Source organism: Nipponia nippon, unplaced genomic scaffold, assembly GCF_047370975.1.
Source record: "Nipponia nippon isolate SJK-2023a ecotype South Korea unplaced genomic scaffold, ASM4737097v1 scaffold_21, whole genome shotgun sequence".
Lineage (NCBI taxonomy): Eukaryota > Metazoa > Chordata > Aves > Pelecaniformes > Threskiornithidae > Nipponia > Nipponia nippon.
The window spans coordinates 4,503,552-4,526,401 of record NW_028262338.1 but is presented as its reverse complement, the minus strand read 5'-3'; the positions used below and the strand labels follow the sequence as shown (position 1 = coordinate 4,526,401).

General features: G+C 37.9%; 1 protein-coding gene across 2 annotated transcripts in view; it reads right to left on the bottom strand.

Moving 5' to 3' along the window:
• SLIT3 (slit guidance ligand 3) overlaps nt 1–22,850 on the bottom strand; it is a 601,195-nt gene that overhangs the window by 468,639 nt on the left and 109,706 nt on the right. For both annotated transcript variants that reach the window (XM_087759961.1, XM_087759962.1), the window contains one exon: nt 7,814–7,885. In XM_087759961.1, the coding sequence (XP_087616087.1) occupies nt 7,814–7,885 (72 nt within the window). The remainder of the gene's footprint in view (nt 1–7,813; nt 7,886–22,850) is intronic.

Genomic DNA, 22,850 nt, shown 5'->3' with positions numbered 1-22,850 from the left:
TTCTAGTAAGGCTTTCAGCAGCAAATTCTTCGCAAATCATCCACATGCGAAACAACCTCCTAGCTACAATAAACATCTTAGCTATAAATGCACTCAAAGGCAAGCAGACATTGGTAAAATCTAATACACACTACGCTTCTCAAATTCAAACCAGGAGACACCGACTTACCCGGGCCAACCTCTGGCTGCAGGCACAGCGTGCCATGCAATGACACAGTATCGCACAGGGAATCTAGAAGTTAAATACACCTTTATATTTACATTTAACAAGGTCAGCTTCATAAGTAAAGTCGTAACTAAATAGTTGCAGCTACTCCTACTAGGAATTATCTAATGAAACTGCTTACACAAAATCAAATATACACACTGCACAAACACTGAAATCATAAGGCAGCAGACAAATCAAGAAAAGAGATGGCAAATAGTAGAAGTGTAAAAGTAAAACTAAAAGCCAATACGATAAACAATTAAACAGACTACGTAGGTTTTCACTGTCTAATAAATTTATCATTAAAATTGCTTTTAAGTATGCACATCCACACAATAATACACATTTCTCACCGGTATCTTCAAAGCATATGAATTACAGGATAAACCATTATTTCTAGGCAGTTTTAATGTGGTTGTAATACTTAGCTCAAGGAGAAAAATTGAGCAATGAAGGTATTAAAGTCAGCAAAAATAAGAACACTTTACCTGAAAAGTCTTCAGAAACATTTAGTATATTTTGTGTGTGTTTATGTAGGTGCACTTTCTTGTTTCTAATCTACCCTTAAAAAAATAACAAGGTCAAAGGTCAAACATATTCAATGTTTACTGGTGCGCCTCTAGGTATCATACTTACATTTACTTATTTGACTGTTTTACAGTGATATACATACCTTATTAGCTATTAATGTGCACATATTGCATACTAAACCAGAAAACTTAGATGATCTAATACAATACATAGCTGTGGTCATAAAAAGCAGATGAGATTCATATCAGTGTTTTAAATAAGTTATAAACAAAATAGGAGGTACGTAGTTTTCTTCTTTCAGGAAGAAAACATTTTAAAAGTTAAATATAATCAGATAAAACACAATTTCAATTTCATTACAAATGACAGTGCATCAGTGCAAGTTAACAAAGTGCCCCATATTTTCCCCTTTCATCCTTCCAAAAGCAGCAGTTCCGCATGGAGGCAGACGCCAGGCAATTCCTGACAGCCATTAACTTAAAGGAACAGCCCGATGTAGCGGGTTGAGCACAAGATCCCCCGTATCATTCTAGCAGTTAGTGAAGTGGCCTCTTCTCCCCATTTGATTCTTTTTTTCTTATTCCATCTTTGAACACTGAAGTGATACGTCTTCCTTTCCAATTTGTTTCAGTGAAGTATTACCTAATTAATGTTTGAGTGGCACTTTAAAAAGCAAAACATAATTACTGATAGTCACTGCATCTCCCTGGGAAACACTAATTCACACTTAATAGATACATACATCAATAGGAAACTATAAAAGTCTTATCTGCAGCCATCAGGGCCCATTGAGCTCTCCCTCCACAGTAGCTGGCTGCGCGGCAGCGATCTCCCCTTGATTAGGGACACCTCTCAAGGTTACCCCTCGAGGCTGGGAGATCCCTTACCTGACACCAGTCAGACATCAATGGCTTGGTAGGTGACATTTTTTACATGTATGTAACATTTAAGATACATATAGCAAGCTTAGATGACAATCTTTGTATCCCATACTAACTTGAAGTGTAGTAAATAGAGTATTGACTGCAAATCCATCTGCACTTATTAAATATTTTACATACCTAAATTTACTGATCACAACTCAATAAACTAACTACTCGATCAGATCTGAGTGATCTCTGACTCTTCTCTTCTGACAGTGACCTTGCTTGAGCAGGGGGCTGGTTGGACACAACGACTTCCAGAGGCACCTTCCAACCTCAACCATTTTGTGATTCTGTTAGAATTGAATATTGCCCCTTTTTAAGGCTACTCACGGAATTTGTATTGTATGCCACAAGTACTTACCTGCCATTTCCACCCATCTATCATACTCACCTTTCAAAACATTCCACTATACAAAAAATAAAGCAATGCTGCTAATCCAGCTTTATTGACAAATCTCACTGTGCTGCAAATACTCACACCATGTTAACAACAAGCAACATGTTATATATTTTAATAAATTGATATATATATAATAATAATATATAATTTAATAAATTAACTTATTCTTGACACTAAAAGGTTGTCCCATTTTATTAAAACAATTTGTCTAAAATATCTCCATTCTGTTGATCTTGCTGCTTGAGTCTCCTTTGGAAATAATCATAGATCGATACAATAAAACATTGGGACACCCATAACTACGAAGTTTAAAAACCTTGAGATTTAAAAGGTATTATGCATGCACAGCCAGGAACCAGTTTTGTCTCAGAGTTCAGGATGCCAGGGCTCTGCTACACTACAGTGTTCAGCTTTAGTCCGAATTCTAGATTCTGATACTACCCTAAAAAGTAAACTACTTCATTTCCGAGTGTAATGGATACCTCCGCTAATCTGATACTTTTGGTATCAGATTTCACTATCGTTAAGTTTCCATAGCCTGGTTTGTTTTGTCAAGTGACAACTAAGACAGCCCATTAAAAGTGAATCACAGAATCATAAAATCGTTTAGGTTGGAAAAGACCTTTAAGATCCTCGAGTCCAACCATTAACCCAGCACTGCCAAGACCACCACTAAACCACATCCCTAAGCACCACATCTACCCCTCTTAAATACCTCCAGGGATGGTGACGCAACCACTTCCCTGGGCAGCCTGTGCCACTGCTTGAAAACCCTTCCCGTGAAGAAATTTTTCCTAAAATCGCACCTCAACCTCCCCTAGTGCAACTTGAAGCCATTTGCTCTTGTCCTATCGCTTGTTACTTGGGAGAAGAGACCGACCCCCACCTCACTATGGCCTCCTTTCAGGTAGTTGTAGAGAGCACTAAGGTCTCCCCTGAACCTCCTTTTCTCCAGATTAAACAACCCCAGCTCCCACAGCCACTCCTCACAGGACTTGTGCTCTAGACCCAACAAGTGTTCCACGGCTATAAATTCGGTGAAGGTATTAACTCTCACTGCAAGTCTTGAGTTTAGAGCGCTTCTAAGAGTTTTTTCCATGCACACAAAGGAACTTTACCTTGACTACTTAGCTGCTGGCTTTAGGTATGGAAGTTACAATGAAACAAATCTATTCTTACATGTTGGGGTGTTTGGGGGGGATGTCCCCCTTTTATTTTATTTTTAAAGATATTTAAATATCTCATGGACCACTAGCATACTTGGCCTTTAGTGAAAAATAGATACACTACGATCATTTTATATACCATCTGGGCACACGAAGGCAGCTCATGATTCCAGCATGCACAAAGCTGTGTTTACAAACTTTGCCAGTAAATCTCACAAATTGTTTTGGATATTAGAAAATAATTATCTTGGGATCAAAACCTGGTTTTATAGCTGTTAAATTACACGTTTTGGTTTATTACGCTTTTTCTCTGTATTTAAATCACTTGTACCAAGATTAATATTACCTTTTTCTTTATGGCTAGTATTAGTAAATAATATCTGAAACTATAGAAAAAAATATCTTTCTTGTTTCCATTTCTCAATTTATTAAAAGTGCCTTTTCCTTGATTCAGTTTTCTCATTAAAAGTGCTTAGAGTTTGAATTATTAGATACTTAAACGTTTTATCTGGGATAAATAATTAAGAAGCTTTAAAACCTAGGAAATCAAGGCAACAGAGCAATGGCAAATATTTCCACCAAAGAATCCAATCAGGGGTTCATTCACCATCCAATTTAAACTTAAAGCTCTTATCTAACCTAAAGCAAACAAAATCCACGAGTCTCAAAGCCACTCTTTCTAGAAGTAAAGGCTCATAACCTTACGAGAAACTCATTTTGTGGGACGTTTCACATTCCGTCTAAGATTAATTCCCTTATATATATATTCCTGCTTCTAATACCAACCAGATGTGACAACGAAGTCTAAGGAGCGCTGTAAAAGACACAAGGATATCCTGTAGCTCGGCATTTAAGGAGAGGGTTGGAGAAAAAAGGCAAAGGTACCTGGAGCTAAGTGATTGATTGAGGAAGTAGTTATAATTTGAGAAGCATTCTAGATTAAATTTTATTAGTTATTGGAAAGACTGCATTTCAGTGAAAACGCACAGTGCCCTGACATAGGTACGCTACGACGACAAACACAGAAACCATCGGGGACAACAGCATAGCTGTCCCAAGCTATGCAAACAGCACGCGTGTGAAACGTCGCCAGACAGGTTTGTTCTCTAGTTTTTCAAGCACATCATCGAAGGGAAACCTAATGTTCTGCATTTCAGTTTCCAGCAGCAACAAGACTGAAGAGACTGAGCTGATACTGAATGACACTAAGAAGTTTGTTCCTTTAGTAAACTCACAGGCAGATTTCAGGCCAGCTGACAGAACACTGAGAAAAGTCTTCACGTTTGTTTTGCAGCCTTTAACTATTCCCGAAACATTAACACGGCTTCCCTGAAACCCTTCAGCGTGCAGAATTCCCGCATGTTTAAGTGGGTCAGTCACTCCATCTCCACCAAATTTTATTAATGCTAATAAATACGCCCAACTTTCACACTGTTATCAAGTTATCCAACTTAAAATGTCACCTTTGTGTTTAGTTCTATAGTTTTAAAAAATTTAGTCTGGACCTTCATTAACAAAGTTGTAGGCTGTTATGGTTCAGTGCATGCCTGCTAAAGAGAGCAGCCGTAAGAATCACTGCTGATTTCATCTGTATTTGCTTTGCGGACAAGACTATGAGCTCCTCGTTTTCAACAAAGAAAATCAAATTCTCCATTTTGGGTATACTACATGGCAATATTTAGTTCTTAAAATTTTGCATCACTTGAGCTGCAGCAAGCTTAACTATTATAATACTTAATTCTGGACTTTCTAGTTTATCAGGATTATAACTATTAAAAAAGAACAAAATAATTGACTCATAGCTTAGTAGCCCAGAGTCAACAGTTTGAAAATATGGCAGCAGAAATGATATACCTATACTATGGAAAACAAAAATTAAGATCAGCATTATCTACACTTTTTAACGTTCATTTTAATTCACTCATCGCAAATTCCACAGAGTTTACATCACCCGTGTATCAGTCCCTCTTATCAATTTGTGCTTCACTTCTTTAATTCCCTTTCATCACTTTCTCAGCTATGCTTTCTTCCTGAAAGACTAAGTCAGAGCAGCTGCAGGAGAGGAATGCAAGCACCACGCCTCTTCACTGAAGCGTTTTACCCAGAAAGCCAGTTGTGAACCAAGTAGACTGGCACTGTTGGATTTAAGAGAAAAGTCATAACAGAAGTGAAAAAAAAAAACCACAACTCTGAAATCTACTAGCAGTAGGACCAAGACAGTAACACAAAAAAACAGAAAGTAACCTTCTTAGACACATATTTTTATTTTTCCTCAAAGTGTAAAATATATGTGTGTATTTTTACAAATTCTAGTAGGCAGCAAATTTCTCATTCTTATCCCATCACTGAAAAACATAAAACCAAACTGCATTTGGAACCATAACAGTTCACTTAGCTAAGATTTATTTACTTAAAATATTCACTATATTTACATAACACTTGTATCTTCAAAAGAAAAAGCCTGTTTCTACTGACAAACAGCACTAAAGTGATCTATAAAGACAAATATTTCTACAGCATCCATCGGGAGGCATTAGAGAATACAGCATTCATACTAATCATTTCATTTTACATAATTTTATTACAATCTTTATATTCTAAAACCAAAATTATTACTCTTGCTGTTAAGGATGATAATGTATCATGATTACATGATCTACTAAAAAATACGCACTCTGGTAGCAAAAAGCCTCAATTACTTTCACTTAGTTTCTTTGTGCAAGGTTCCTTCAGACAGATGCGCCCAAGTTATCAACATACGCAACCTGCCCTCCAAACCACAAATCACCAGAAAGTTCCTTGCAGCCTAATAAGAGCCCTTTACCATGAGACCACTCACAGAGGAAGTTCAACATGTTTCACTGGAATTGGTATAAGCGGGTACATGTAAACTCTATAAAAATTTTTTTATCTTGAAAGCATCACCATTTCCTTAGATGATCAACCTACATGAAGCAACACTTCTATGAAATAAATACCACTGGCATCTTCTGGAGACCAGACAATGGTATCATCTGCAAGTACGTACCAGCTCACACTTTATACTCAAGAGAAGGTTCAAGATACAGAATGTCAAAAGCACGCAAAGAACATTAGGAAATACACCCAAATCACTCAGCCCTAGCAAATCCAGTGAGCAAATACTTTCTAGTGCATTCAAAAGCTGCGACAAAGCTTGCAAAACCAAACCCAACAAAGATTTTTTTCAAGCAGATTTTGAGATTAAAAGACAGTTATAGCTTGTAATTATTTGTATTTACTTTTTTTTTTTTTTGAACCTCCAGAACAACGTCATTCACTTACTTGTACAGTTTTTCACGAGCAAGTTCAGGCAACAACAAAGTTCATTACAGAAATTCTCCAAAACTGTAACAGTATCACTTGCTGCACAACACTGTTCAATTTGTCTGCTGTCAAAACATCAACGACGAGCCTGTTTTTGTAAATAGTCAGCCGATTGCAAAATTATTCTTCACCATCACCATGTGTTTTGTATTTCCACAGGAAGAAAAAAAATTTACTGCGCTGCCTAAATGGTTTGTTTGGTTGCATATAGAGGTATTAAAACAAGTATAAAAACCCCACATGGATGTAGCAACTTTTCAGCAATCCTGTAGCAACTTTACAATTTCACTAGACAAATCATAAATTTTACTAACTGGTCTTCCATATGTAAACTCAAGCATAAAAAACCAAACAAACAAAAAACCCCCCAAAAAACAGTTTTACCATATAGGACATCTTTCAAAAAGGCAGACTGGATCATGAGTTTAACCTTGGCAGGATCTAGAAAGTGATTTCAAACAGCTTTTGACTACTCCTTTAAAAAGCAGATGACTTCTCCTGATAGCAACTGTGCAGGCACCTGCTCATCCATTTTATTTCTATTCAATTTTTTTTTTTAAATATATTTTATATATCATCCAGTCATTGTGCTAACACCACTCTCTCCCTCCCCACACTAAAAAAAATGATGCCAAGCTCACGTTAGTCTTCTCTTGCTCTTCAAACTGCTCTTGATGTCATTTAAACACCTTATAACACAGTTCTTATATTTCAAGGAGATGAAAAATTCTTTACCTCTCCATATTTCCTCATCTTCCTGACTGACGAGGCAGCAGCCACAACTTTGCTGGTCTGCCTGGCAATGCCTTGACTTACTTAAAAAGATAATTTTTAAAACTAAAAAAGTTATAACAATCTGTATTATGTCAACATTCTATTTTTAAATAAGAGCATGCAATCTTCTCTTTGTGGACATCTAGACTATACTGGCTACGACAAGTTGACACTTTTCACGGTTTCTGTGACTCTACACAGAGTTGAAAATAATTCACCTTGAAGTCATCATGGTGAATATATGAGGCACAAAAAAATGTTGTGGTTTCTCTTCCCTCTGATATTTATGCTCTACTGAATTATAACTACACACATGCAAACATAACACATCATCTTAAGAATCCTTACTATACAGCAGTTCTAGTAACACAAAAATTAAACCTCTCACCACAGTCAATACAGAAATGTGCAAATCTGTGTAATAAGGAATGTACAATAGAAACATAAATCAGATTATACTTACAATCTAGTTAACTTCTGTGTGTTCTGAAAAAGCAGCTCTGGAAGAACTTGCAATTTATTCTTGTTCAGACGCCTAAACAGTTACAATCAGAATAAAAAAAAATTAGATAATCTTCCAATTTAAGAACCTTATTCTATTATGCATAAACACATGAAGCTCCCATTGTATTAAACGTCCTGCTATGAACTCAGCATAGAACGCATTATGTACATTATTCATACACAAGCCGAACAGACCATGCCATCTCTAGACCACCTGCCTAGATTCTTCAGGTAGGGAGTCAAGTGACAGTCACCAGAAAGTTTGAACGCTTCCATATGAATGAGTACACAAATATTTTTTCTTTAATTTTCCCCCGGATGCCTACTAACAGTGACTCATGTGGCCCCCACGGTCAGCTTTCACCGCTCTGAGGAATAGCTACCAGGAGGTATCTGGATTTTCTCTCTCCTCCTAAAGATGTAGGCACAGTAAATTAAGTAACTTGTCCAACCAAGATTATTTCCAGATTAGCTATTATTCCTACAGTATCTACACAAGATTTTTTTTTTTTTTAAGAATTTTCTTAAATCTTCACTTTGAAAATATGAGCACTGTTGTAGAACACATGAACATACAGGCAACCGAACAACTATACGGTGATTTGAAATACAATCTTGATCTTCAAGATTCCTCCAGAAACATTTCAGAGAACTGCTTAATGTTTACACGTTAGTCCATTTTACTCACTCACTGTGAAAAATTTTACACTGATGACCACAACTTATCAATTGTAAGAAATCAACTGTCACAAGTTACTCCAGTCTAGTAGCTATAAAAAAAAGCATAAGCTTCCTCTCCTTTGTAAAATGCATGACAGCCCTGCAAAATCTAAAAGCAGTTCCGCTTATAAGAAACAATCTTTTTTCTACAATCCTTTTTCTGTTGTCTGACAACAGAAACAGTCACTTGCTTTCACAGGCGTAATGAATGGTATTTACATAATGAAGTTGACTGAAACTAGTTACATACAACTCCACTGTTCTAAATAGGAAGCTGACTTCTCATATATGTTCCTGTATAAGCCTGTATTTACCCCTCCTTTGTTCCCCATCTACCTTAAAAGTTCACTTTGATATCAGACCTATTTTTGCTAGAGTTTTGATCTCAGAAGACACCTGGAACTTTAAGAAACCTACTGATACGTAGCACCCAGTATCTGGTTTCCAGTTTTCTTGCACACTGAGTAATTTCACTACCAGAATTCAAGAATATTTTTGAATTGACAGGCCTTCCTCAGAGATCAAACTATTGTTCTGGGGTTTTCATATGGCAGAGTTTTCATATGGCTACCATATGAACATGGCTTGCAAGATAAAGGGGTGATGGGGGAGAGGAGAATATTTACGTCTCTTTCTGACACCTAGAACAGATCAAAGGCTGCACCAGCAAGCTTGCTTACAGAGCCTAAACGTTACGCAGTACGCGTGCCGCACGCCAACTTCAGCGGATACCGAACTGGATTAGTTCACAGTGCTGCTACTGCCTACCCACCTACATCTCCGAGAGAAACGAACAAACCAGTACGTGAAACACTAAACAACAACGCGAGGGATACTGAGCACTAGTTTGCATCTGGGAAAGTACATGGGAAGATTTTAAACTGGATTCCTTTACCCATGTGAAATTTCACACTTTTATAGCAGATTAAACTTAATCTTGTTTAATATAAAGTTGATAGTAATGTGCTACTTAATCCTCATCAAATTCATATTTTCAGTTAAGCATGTTTATATTCCAGAGTAGTTGATCTACTTAGCAGGATGAAATATAATGAAAATAATTACTTATGATAATACAGGTCTTTGCACTCCTCAGTTCCATCCTCATTCATTAAGACTACCACTAGTTCTTGAGTGTCTTGAGAGACACTAAGTATGTTGAATTTATTTATCGATCAGAACGAAAAAGACTGCTAGGGAGATGCATCGATTCCACACAGTTGTCTGATGTTTATTACTGTGTCTGATCGTCATTTCAGCTCTCACAACGTACATGCAATTATCCACTGGCAATCCAAAGTCATCTGACTTGCCTCAAAGCAATATCCAAGGAATATGGTTTAAGAATATTCTTATGCCTACTTGCAAGGATTTCACAAATGCCGAGTTTATGCTCATTGTTTTAAGCCACAGAAACTCCACAAAATCAGATTAAGGTTCCAGAATAGGAGGTTCCACACCAACAAGCAGACAAGAAAATGTACGTAGTAACAAAAAATTGTATTTTCAAGTTTAGAAAGTTTGCAACCTCAGAAGTCAAACATCTACAACTTGCAGTGACACAAAACTTCTTAGACAAAAGAAAAAAGGTAACAGCAAACATTTTTCCCTAACTTGTTATCAAATTAATCCAGAAGATCAAATATGTTAAGTGATTTCCTACTATTTGTATGGGTCAACACTGCCCTACCTGTGATGGGTAAAGACCAAGTTCTCAGTTGCCCTTTTAAATTGTCCTAAGCATTTTCAGGTTTCACCCTGACATTACCTTAGTATTGATTTTCTTTCAAACATCATATGAAGTAAAGTCCGCACAAGGACACTTTTGAAAAGCTCACATTGTGAGCTACCATTCACTAGCACTAAACATTTCATATTGGTCTAAATTTATTTAATATTTTTAACATTATATGGTCATAAATGGAGCGTTGGTCTTTTTATACTGCAGCAGTAAGCAAGCCAAATCCATTTATCAAGACCAACAACTGAATGGCATCCTTCCTTCCCCTTAACTCACGTAAGCTTGATTTTCAAAATAAGGCATCAACGCCGGTTAGTGCTGCTGCGCTGCACGTGATACTGTCCTCAAAACACTGCAAGCGCACCGGACTTCTGTCACAAACAGAGCTTGCAGCTAGTAAGCCAAGGCTACGTTAGTAGTTGATAACTAAGCAAATCGGACGTAACAACAAACGTTTGAAGAGTCCATGGCTACTGATGCCGTGGTTCAAGCTATGGAACTCTCCAAACATCACTTCCATCACTTCCTACGATTTACTTCAAGTTGGAATTTCTGCCAAAAGTCATTTTATTCGTCATTTGGTTCTACGGGAAACTCGGAGAACGAATAGCATTTTGTTTCTCTGGAACATCACCTACTGTACTTAAATAACTCCTACTGCAATACTCACCTAAGTATAAGACTAGATCACCTCACAGAAACTTAGACATACGTGATGTAGGATACATTTAACATGCTTATATGTATTATGTGCCAGAACACCACCAATAGGCTAGGACAAGTCCCAGCTACACTTCTTATTGCTCTTCCTGCGCTTGAGAGAAAGGCCATTAAGAAAGTTCTCAATACAGCAGTATCAAAGTACCAGACAGGATGGTTTGGAAACTTATAAAAGAGCCACAGAAGTGTTTCAAAATTATTTAATGAAAAGAGCAAATGTTCTGAATGGTCATTTATAAGCACCGTTTCCTCCAGTTTGGCAGAGAAGTGACAAACACAAATGAAATGCAGTGGGATAGTTCCTAACGCGCCATTTGACCAAGAACTTCACTTCATCCTCATCTGTCAGTAAGCTCTAGGACAAATAGGGAAACGTCAGGTGCAAGGTGAAGCGAGCGTTGGGAACGCCAGCACAGGGCAGGGCGAGTTCTGGTGTAGCTGCTCCTAAGGGAACTTCAAAGCACAGGCTGAGCACGCTCTCAGGAACCCGCTGTGCGGCAGCCCCTTCACACACAAAACAACCCCAAGAGTGGTGCAGAAATTCCCTCAGCTTGCCTAAGCCTCTTACCTGTGAGAGCCTTTCAACATCATGTTACTACCTAAATCTTGTCCTGTCCGGTGTTTAATTCTAATAACAACAATATTTCTGATTTTATAGCAAATACCTTGGAAACGGTGAAGCCATATATTATTACAATAAAATAAAAACGGTCTGCCAAAAGATCATGAACAAAATGAGCCAAAATCTTGTAAAATGATTTTGTGGACATTGTTCTTGGTACTGCACTGTATTAACAAATATAGATATTCCTGATTTTAAATTAGTGACTTGTTTAAAATAGAAATAACATCAAGATAAGATATCTGGAAATTGGATTTAAAAGCCAAGCCGTTTTTGCAACTGCAACTAACTACATCGTGAAGGAATTACATGTCAGTTTTGTGAATCTGAACAGTAGACCAGAATTAAAGAAAAAATCATTTACGTTTTCTCATGAGCAAAATCAGTCAAATTTTGACCGTCACAGCAAATCCTTTGCATTGTTCAAACTGGGAACACCACCTGGGACTCGCAGCACACCAACTAAAATCTTTGATCTGTCCTCTTCCCTCCCGTTAGAAACACCCACCATGCAATCAGCACACGTGCACGCACGTGTGTGCACACACACACAGCACCAACCATCGCCATGCCAACACCGAGGTACACCCAGAGGAAGGAAGGAACCTGGGGCGCAGAGCCAGACAAGATCTGGGCCAGGTTACTTGACCTGGGACTGCTGGATGACAACGCAGCTGTTCAGTCTCCGCAGTATTTTGAACTGGATGTTTTACAGCTAATAAGACCTGCAAAGCATTCCGGGAATTCAGAGCGCTGGGCAGAATGATGCGTAATCATCTAATGCCACAGATTAGCTCCGGTGCTGGATCAGAAGCAACTCTGGATGTGCACAGCATGGAGTCCAGACTAATAAAACCTCCCAGAAGCTGAAGAACTGCGCAGAGAGGCTCTCCAGCAGTCATACTGGCTCTAGCAATACCTGCACTGAGTCAAACTTAATAAGTCTGATTAGGCACATGCTGACTGTACAGTCAACAATCTCCATACACTGCAACTCCCTCCATCTTCCAGATTACTTTAAGCGCTTCTATGCATAGGAAACAGAACTTCATTCTGTTTTGTTAGTCTGCTCCTCAAGTCCCCATAAGTGACCCATAAAAGCTGACCAACCACCAACTCTGCACAATAGTTCTCAACGTGTAAGCAATGGGCCTCCAGGAGGCCATATGTCATCTCCAAAGCATCCATGTAAGACCACCACACTAGCACAATGTCCTCTCGCTAGGCTCCAATGTATATTCACCTATGCTTCTGTTGGAAGATGTTTAGGAAGCTGTAAATGGTAAAGGCTAAAAACCTGTATTTCTGTATGCAGGAATTCACTACAGAAGTGAACTACTGTTTCTTCTGAAACTGCTATAAGTCACTGGCACTTTTTGTACCTAAGAACGCTTAGTAAACTGAAAAATTCAGTCTAGGGAACAAGCTTATCTAGAGTTTAGTTATGTTTGGATACAATATGGTTTCATCCTCTTAAAATCCCTCATATAGAACCAGGCATATAAGTGGTTCAACTCTTTTAATCACCTTATACAGGAATACAGAGTTAAAACTTCAGCATATGATGTACTAAGGTATTGCAGGAGCACTTACTTCTATGAAATGTATAACATTATACATAATAATGTTCCTAACATCATATATACGCACAGTACGTCTACCCACCACAACAGTTTTGAATGATAGCTTTATATAACAAAACTTCGTATTTACTAGACGTGCCTGTGAGTTTTTAATAAAAGAAGAGTAACTCCTTCCTTCAGCGCTGCAGACAGCAAGACACGTCAGCATGATTTGTAAGATCTATACCTCAGGTTACTTGTTGACTATTATTCTGGATATCGCATGACGTTATTTTCAAGGCAGATATAAAATAAGATAGGCGTGAAACAAAACAAACACAACAATAGGTTACCTCCAAGAAGATAACTAAATATAGCTTTAAAAGAAACTGGTGAGCTATGCACTGAGAAAGACTCACCTGCTGTTACAGTCTGGTTAAAAGGGCTACTTTTCTGAAACAGCGCTAAACTACTTAACAGACAGGGGGAAAAAAAAAAAAAAGACACAAGTAGCTTGGAGAGAAAAGCTACAAAAGAGACCAAGAAATCAGAAAACAAATAAAAACGTTTTTAAAAAATTAAACCCCAAGAGACTTGCCTATCCTTCCCCAAAGACAGTCTTCCACAGGACTGTCAGGGACTGTATGTTGCAGCTAAAATCACTGAAGGTTTTTTTACAGGTGCTGGGCTGCAAGTTGGACTCGGGCACATAAACCCCACTATTTTTAACCCTTCCCTCTACTTTCTAACCTCGTAACTCTACTTCACAGGAGCAATACGAATTTGTTACTCAGCTACTATGTAGAACTGCCAAAGACTCTATTACAAGTATCAACTGCAGTTGGAACTGGAAAGAGTAAGAAGGTCACCATCAGAGCCAAAAAAAGACTTCTATGAGGGCCCAAACTCTTCAGCATACTCACACGTGACCTGAAAAGTTGGAGGTATAGGGGATGACGAAATTTGTTGGTGATATGAAGTGAAGGCTGATTACAAATTCCAGGAAGAACTAACGGTATTTAGCACCCAAATGGCACCATGACATATGCAATTCACTGCAGATAAAATACAACAGATATGCAAGGAAACAGAGCTTTAAGTTCATGTGTGCAAAAGCAGTCTCCAACCCAAAAATCACTTCTGAGGAAGCAGACCCATGAAAACATCAACTCACTGCTCTGTAGCAATTCATAAAGCAAGCGTTACAAATTATTAGAAGAGTAACGGATAACATTATTATTTCTCTGGGTAAGTCCATGGTGTATCCACATGTCGAAGACCGAAAACTTTTGGAATTTCCACCTCAAAAAGGATCCCATAAGGTTCAGAGAAAGATGGCAAGGCTGATCAGAGTTACAGAGCAGCTTCCATATTGGAACAACTCAATAGACAGAGCAAGTTCCTGTTTTCACAAGGAAAACCGCTGAGGAAGAGTATGCTACAGGTCTGTACAATTATGAAGCAAGGGAAGGCGATAAGAAACAGTTGCTCTCGTCTTTTGTAATACAAGAAAAAACTTGGAACTATCATATGTTGTTGATGGTAGTTTCAAAAAACAAATGGAGTTAATTTTCCCACACAATATGCAGTTACATTTTGTAACAACTGACTGTATATCATTAGTTGCTAGTTTACGTGGGTATAGAAGACAAACAATTCAGAAAAAACATTAAGTAATTTCAATTACAAAGACCCAATTGATGATTCAAGTGATCTCTGCCACAATATAGTTTATATATTTACTTTTTCTTCATTTGCTCTTCCTTATAGTGTTTCAACTGGAGACGTGATACTGGCTGACTGGTACTTTGGGCCTGAGCTAGTATGGCCATTATCTTTTGGCACATTTTTTTTCTGTTCAGTTTCATCAGGAAAGAATTTAAACTCAATACTAGAAATTTTAATTTATACTGAACAATACAAACGTACATTTTAAGCCTCTATTCAAAGCACTGCTGCAAAGCCTCTTTAGACTGTGAAGTTTGCTTGCTGCACAAATTCAGCGTTCCCAGTGTAAGGCTTAAAAGGACTATTTGAACATCAAGGAGCAAAGTAAAAGATTCATAATTACAGTTGCAATCAAGAGATAGGTATATGGGTACGTGTATGTAGGCATATATATGCATGTCCATATATCTGTATATATCTCTATGAACATTACTTCTCATTTTATTTCAGCCAGAGCCCTTGGGTCCCAACTCTGACACCCTCACATGCCTCCAAGTAAGCTCTTGTGCTCCTCCTAGTTATATTGCATGCTGACTTCTGTTCTCATATAACATGAATAGATAAATGTCTATACTTCACAGCTTTATTGTGCTACAAACCGCACTTTCTTGCTGAATGATTCAGACAGCCTACAATGCAGATTTATAGAATTTGTGACCTTTAAAAGTCACAAGAAGTATACACGCACCACTGTCCTCCAGTATACTGTTGTTTTCTTTAGAGCAGCCACAGATAGCATCAAACACTGTTTCAACAAGGGACAAACACTCCCTCTCACCTCCCAAAAATATTTTGCTCATATACATAACAAGTGCCAGTTTCTCCCCTTCCTCCTCAGCCTGCTGCCAATTTGGGGATTCCTGTGTCCTCAAGGCAAAGGGATAGAGGGAAACAACTTCAATGTCAATCACAAACTATCAAGGGCCCTTAAAAAAACAATGGAGAAGTTATTAACTGTGAAATTCCTACCTTCCTGGCTCCAACCAGGCTAATAATATTTCTTCCTCTGTCTGAAGCTGGGATAGGAGAGAAACTTAACTATTAAGATTCCCCTGACTATTGAAAAACAGAACAAGAAACAACTACTGGAGGTTGGAAAGGGACAATGCTACCAGCCTGGAGGTAGACTGAAGATGTTTATCGGGACCATTCTATGAAACAAACGGAAGAAAAGACCTACACTTTACAAGGGTTGTTTTTATCTTTATTATGTTTTTGTTTTATTCCTTTTCTTGGTTTCTGGATCGCTTCTGTATGAGGAAAGAGTCTCAATTTTAATAGGAAAATTTTCAAGTTGTTTTCAAGCCAGAGGTCATGTTTTCCTGGAAGTGAAACTTTCTTTGGGGTACTGACTTCAGCCGCATCCCTCCTGTTTACACATTGGAAGGGTCACATCCAATTTGGGTACTGTTGTCTCATGGAGTTCCACTCACAAGAAAAGCAAAACAGGAGCTAAATCTGATCTGTATCAAAGGCATGATCAATACAGATAGAAAAGAACAAGACGCACATGGAAGTGCAACTATAACATAGCAAGAAGTCAGTCAGCAACTTCCCAGGTCTTTACCCTTTCTACCATGGGAGACAGTTTGCATTATGGCAAAATGACTATTTTTTTATCTGCCACTTCAGCCACATGCATTAAAGCTTTTACCTTGCTCAGCTTGCAACCACTTTAATCTTTTTTTTCAAGAAGAATCTAACCAGATTCTTTGCTACTGCAAATTTTGAAGGAGAAAGCAATTTCAATAATCATGCAGCATAATGCTCCTTACCTGGAGAACATCCCTTCCTTCTCAAGGCTTGTATCACCATTGGAAGACTTCAGAAAGTACAGGAGAATTGCAGGGTTCAGAAGTCAAATAAATGTGTAAAAGAACATTTTAAGTCTAAGAGACCTATGCATTCCCTGTACACTTAATTTGAAAATTTGGAAAGTGTTTAATGCAATCACATTCTTTCTTGATATTTTTCAGCTCACGCATCACTATTTCTCAGTGAGTGAATATAATTTTTTATAATCTGCAACATAGCACAGGCAGGTTTAAGGTATTATTTTTATAGTGACTTCTCTCAATTACTTACACACAAGGTGTACAAACACATCCTTAGTGTGAGTCTGACAGAGTAGCAACATTAACAGGTCATATCAAACACAACCGTACCCAGTATCTTGAGAAGGAACATTTTCAGCTTCGTGCTTTGTTCTCGCAGCTGCAGAACAGGTTTACTCTGAGTAAGAAGCAAACCAAGGAAAACCCCAAACCCCTTTTCTGCAAAGTTACAGTGAGGGGATGCCCCCTAACTAATGAGAAATTTCCTCCATGCTCTCTTCAAAGCCCCCAAGAGGCACTCACCTCCTTCCCATGGAGTATCTAATCAATATAAAAGCCCAATGTAAAAGCAATGCAAGTGTTATTTTTTCAAACTTGGGAAACTGTGCAAATTTAGAATACCATAACATCAGTAAAATATGCTTCGCGCAAATGGCAAATATTCAAGGCATGAGCAGAAATCATCACATTTACATGGCTATGGAAGAAAAAGGAGAGGACCTGGCTTCTACCAGAAGATCTCACAACAAAAAGCTCTTATTTACATCTTCGCTTTCTATTTAAAATGTCTTGCAGTATTATATTTACTGATACTATTCTCATATATTACTGAACACATTCCACACAGAAATTTAAGTTGCTACGCAGGCTATGATATAAACTGTCTGTTGCTTTTTTGAATATAACAATTATCTAGCTTTCATCCTACGAATGTGTGTGATACCCATTGGCCTCCAAGTTCTGCGTCTGCTTTTCTACTAAGCATCGACAGCTTTACTACCAAATCAAAGTACTGCATATTTGTCATGAAATAAGTAGTACTCCAATCCTTTCCACACAAGTTCAACAACTTTCAAATTTGATTTAACATCTATATTCGCATCGTTACCTATTATACAACTCACTCTCCAACAGAAAATCAAAATTACGGTGCTTTTAAGTTTTTAAAATGGGCAGTTTCAAGGGAGCAGTCCTGGTGCTCCAGCCTGTACTGTCCGGAAATTATCCAAGTAACTTTGGGTTCACTCCCCAATTCGGTCATTTATTTTATTCCACACTCAAAACATCTGGGTCTCATTTTTGGCAATAAACAAGCTAGCTTTTTTCTCCTTTGTTATTAAGAGCTCTATGGCATTGTCCTTGGAGAACAGCCTCAGGGAACATGATGTAGTTGAAGTAGTTTCTAAGAGTTACTTTAAGGGAGAAGCGGTTACATCACAAGTTTGGGTGTAACCAAGAAGCAGTAAAAATGAATTAATGCATAACAGGAGACTCCGACAGAAAGACAGGAGTTATTGACCTCTAAGGAGTTACTGAGTTTTCTCTTTTAAACAGCACTGACTTGGGAAACAGTAAAGCAGGAGCACACTCAATTTCACTCAGTGGTTTCATCAGCAAATCCTATTAGCATCAAGAAATATGTTAGCGGTCATTAACGTAACTTCTTCCTTTGCTTTGTATCACTGCCTTTTTGTAAGGGAGCACAGTCACGATACAGCACCCATTAAAACAGTCAACCTTGTCTGTTACCTTCTGTCAGCACCTCTCTACATTACTACACGAGGAAATAAAGCCAGACGACATATAATGGAATTTCAATAAGGTTGCTAGAAGGAAGCACAGTCCAACCATATTACAGGATTATGGTGTGGAATAAATGAATGTCTTTATTTACGTGATATGTTAGTACAGAAGCTTTTCCAAAAACTGAGAGAGATACCACAGCATGTCGCTAAGGGACTGTTTTTTGAAGGAAAACAGTTTACAGCAGTTACAACTTTGAGATCCCTTATTACAAACATAGCAGACTGGGTGGTCCTGGTTCACATTTTCAAAGCTGTCAGAAGTAATAACCTTTATTAGTAACTTTTCGTTAGACTGAAAAAGATTATCTACCCTCTATCAGAAGCAGACTACATTTCTTTGTACAAAGCAGCAGCATGTGAACTGGTAGCTCTATAATACTTTTTAGTCTTCAATATAAGAATCCCTCTTTTGTTTTTTCTTTTTTAAGGATCTCTTCATACGAAAAAATCTTGCATTAAGATGGAGGACAGGGCCAGTATGTAAGCATTATACACAGATTTCCTCTGGCTAGGAACCAGCTAATAACATAGGCAAAAAAAAAGTACGAGGAACAGGTTTAAATTTCAACATTTTCCCAAAGCCAACATGAAGAGACAAAAAAGGTCTAATAACATTCACGTATGCGTTAAAGACGGAGATCAACGCTCTACAATCATACAGAAATGGACAGAGGTGTTAGTACCAACTTAATTGAAGAAGGGAATAGAGAATCTTAAGTATCAGAGAGCGCTGTTGACAACGTCAACAGCAAGAAAACCCTGTAAATCCAGAAGTAGCAAGCAGAAGTCCGTGGACAGTCTCTCAACTCAGTAGCGTATTTATAAAACCACTTACATTCACGCAGCGTGGTAGTTTATATCTGCCTTTCTCAGTCTTTAACATACAAGAACTTACAATTTCTATTAACTCTCATTCAAATCAATCCAAAAAAGCTTGATCAATAAACCCTCAAACAGAGACGCTCTTTGCAGAAGCTGTTTCTCAGTTTCTGCAATGCTTTTAAGTAAGTTATTTCAAATCTAAAAAAAATTTAGGAATTCACAAAAAAATCTTCCAACTTTTGCATCTTCAAAACCCTAATATAGAATGAGAAAAAACATAGTTACTTTCTCATTATTCCTCCACAGACTACATAAAAACAATAGGACTTTATCCAAGGAACATAAAGAATCTATTGCAGTATCCCTAAATGTCCACCACTTTTAATACTTCACCAATTTTTGTAAAGGAAGTAAGAGTAAAATAGACACGGTTAAACCATTCTCTTACATCAGACAGTAACCTCTCCAGGTCAGGGCCGAAGCCCTATGAAGAAAGCAAAAAGTAAATTTTAGCGTGCACATCTCCAAGCCATGTTGCCCCTGCTGACAAGTCTTAAAAGTTTATATTAATCAAACTAACCATTTCCAGAAGTCAGAGATAGCTGTGAATAATTAGCAAGAAAACTTACAAGTAAAACTATTATTGCAATTTTTATCAGAAGAAATAGAACACTGTTCTTATTTGATCTGTTTTAATAACTCGATACCAGCCCAGCTCACCACACCTCTCCATATATAGTAAAGAATGCTTCTGTGGCAATGCGTTACTCCTTCCTCCCTGGGGCTATATGCCAAGCAGAACTATTAAAAAAGGAAGACTAGCAGAATCATCTCTTGCCTGAAATCAAACTGGAAGCTTAACAAAGGATGCATCCTCCAAAGCCAACAGAATGAATATAAGGAAATAATTAAGCGGAACAAAGAGCACACTGTACACTTGACTTCAATTTGAGAATGAAAAAGCAGCTCTTGTGACTGCTTTATCACAAGCCTGTGGGAATTACCTATCACAACTCATTCAAAGGACAGTTTCTCACCAGGAAGCCACAAGGGGTAGGTAACCAGCCACAAAAGTCCGTTGTCATTAAAGAAGCTCTTATCTAAAAATTGAGCACACCCAATTTCTGTGATAATTACCTCTGATCCACTTCCACTTTCCCAGCAAGTTACCAAATGCAGGGGGTCCGTTTTTCTGAAGTGCTTCAGCACCCAGCAGTTCCCATTTCTCTCTTGTATTCCTCAAGAATTATCAAAACCAAAAAATTAAAATGTACACATACTATCTGTAACATCTGCACGAACCCTAGAACCCTCTCTTCTTCTTGTGATCCTCATACTATAACACCTTGAGACAGAGAGAAAGATCTGGAGAAGAGATCATCTCCAAGCAACTGAGAACATGATACTAACAAAGTTAACTATAAGCCAACATGAGTTAGTTTGTTCTGTTCCATGTGGAAGGCTGCAGCTTCAGGTGAGCTCCAGTTCAACGGACACAGTTAAAATGGAGTTGTGTCAGGAAAAGCAAGGTCAAGGCTTCAAGACCTACATGTTCATATATTCTCCAAGAAAGAACTAAAAGATGGTAAGTACTTTGAATCCATCATCAATGTTTCACTCAGGAACGGGATTATTTAAGGACTGCTGTGCTTGACAGCATGAAATTCAGCCAATAACACGGTATTTCTAGGATGGCAAGCAGTATAATCCTTCTAATATGAAGAAGCTCAAAGAGGCAAAACGCTTTTGATGAAATTATTTAAGCTAAACAAAGTTCACCTAAATTATTCCAGACCAGTGATGCAGCAGTTCTTACCCAACAGTAACACGGACCTTTAAGTAGTTCCTACAGATCCTGGAGAAATGACTGCTAAATCCTTAAGTGTTTTGCTTAAGCAAATACTCCCATAAATCTTCATCAAGTATAAAAAAACTGCTAAAATCAAACAAACAAGCCACAGAAAAGAATAATGTTTAAAGCCTCTGATGTAATGTTCAACGCTGATCTGCTATTCCAACTGAATTACGGTTACATTGTAGTGGAAGCGTCATTATTCCATTTGCTTTGTAACCATCCCTTTCAGAAGCTTAAGAATCCTGTGGTTACAGAACCTCTTGTCTACATAAACGAGACCCAAATTTGTTTTTCCATAAGTTCTTATGGGTCAGCGACCTACTATGAAAATGTTTTTGATGAAACCAGGCTCGTTTATTATCATATTGTTAAAATAAGCCTCTTTGTTTTGTAGCTTTGGTCAGATGTACTAACGCAAACCAAACCCGATTCACTGAAGCATGCATCCTGCTGCCTTGCTTGCTGCCCTTTGCCTCTCTCGCACTTTTCCTGTGTTTGGATTCCTCCTGTGCAGACCTATTGACAGAGCTGCTAATGGCTTCCTTCAGAAAAGAGGTGCCAAATTTTTTTTTTTTTTTAATGTTTACAAAAGAAATAAAAGGTTCAGTCTTGCATCAGCAATAACAAAAAAAGTTTGGCTGTCCAGCAATGGCTGAGTAACATGTAACTATATAACTACGTGCTACAGACAAACATAGTGAACTATGAAATTTGAGGATATTAGTGCCCTCTAGGACTCCACAGTACATAAATACATTTATCAGGAACTATCATTTTCCCAAATGCGTACACCCAATTAGAAGATATAACCGCCACACATCTACAAATCTACACATCTTCAAGGAATCATTGTAAGTGGCTTCTCGTAACTACTTTATTCACTGAATAGCTCCCAAAGGGTAAGAAAATGACAGCTACTGTATCATTTAAAAATTATTCCAGCAACAGTCCCATAAAAATAAACACACAAAGAAACATAGTTCTTGTTCACTTGACTTACAGACCAGAGAGAGTGGGAGGGATTCATCTTTGAACTAGTTTATCATTATTACAGGCTTAAGAAATTTTTTGCTAAATAAAGATAGTCCAGTATAAACACAAATTTTTCAGGAAACGTATACCCCTGTGTCAAGCAGCAGGTAGTGCAGGGGACTCACAAACCACCAGCTGATCAAAGCATACACTTGTCCCTTTTTGCCTGTTCTTTCCATTTTATCTCCAGATTGCGTGCACAAGATCTAGCTCATGCAAGGTATTTACCAATAGTAGAAGGCAAAGGATTAAATTTCTCCCATTTAAGTATGTTTGTGCCACTCACATCAACTACAGTTCCAAAAAAGTGTCTTTCTGATGTTCAGGGACAGACACATTATCAAACCTACTGTTGATAGACATGGAGCAAGTCTTACCAAGTTGACCGTGGATTTCTTTCCTGAATTAATCTGCAACTACTTTGTCAGTCCTGAAACTTCAAGCACAGCAATTACAGAGTTTTCTGTCAAACTGACAGTTTGCCATATTTGTAATAGGGTAATGGAAGAGGACAAGGTAATTTTTACTTTTTTCTCAAATGGTCATAAGAAATA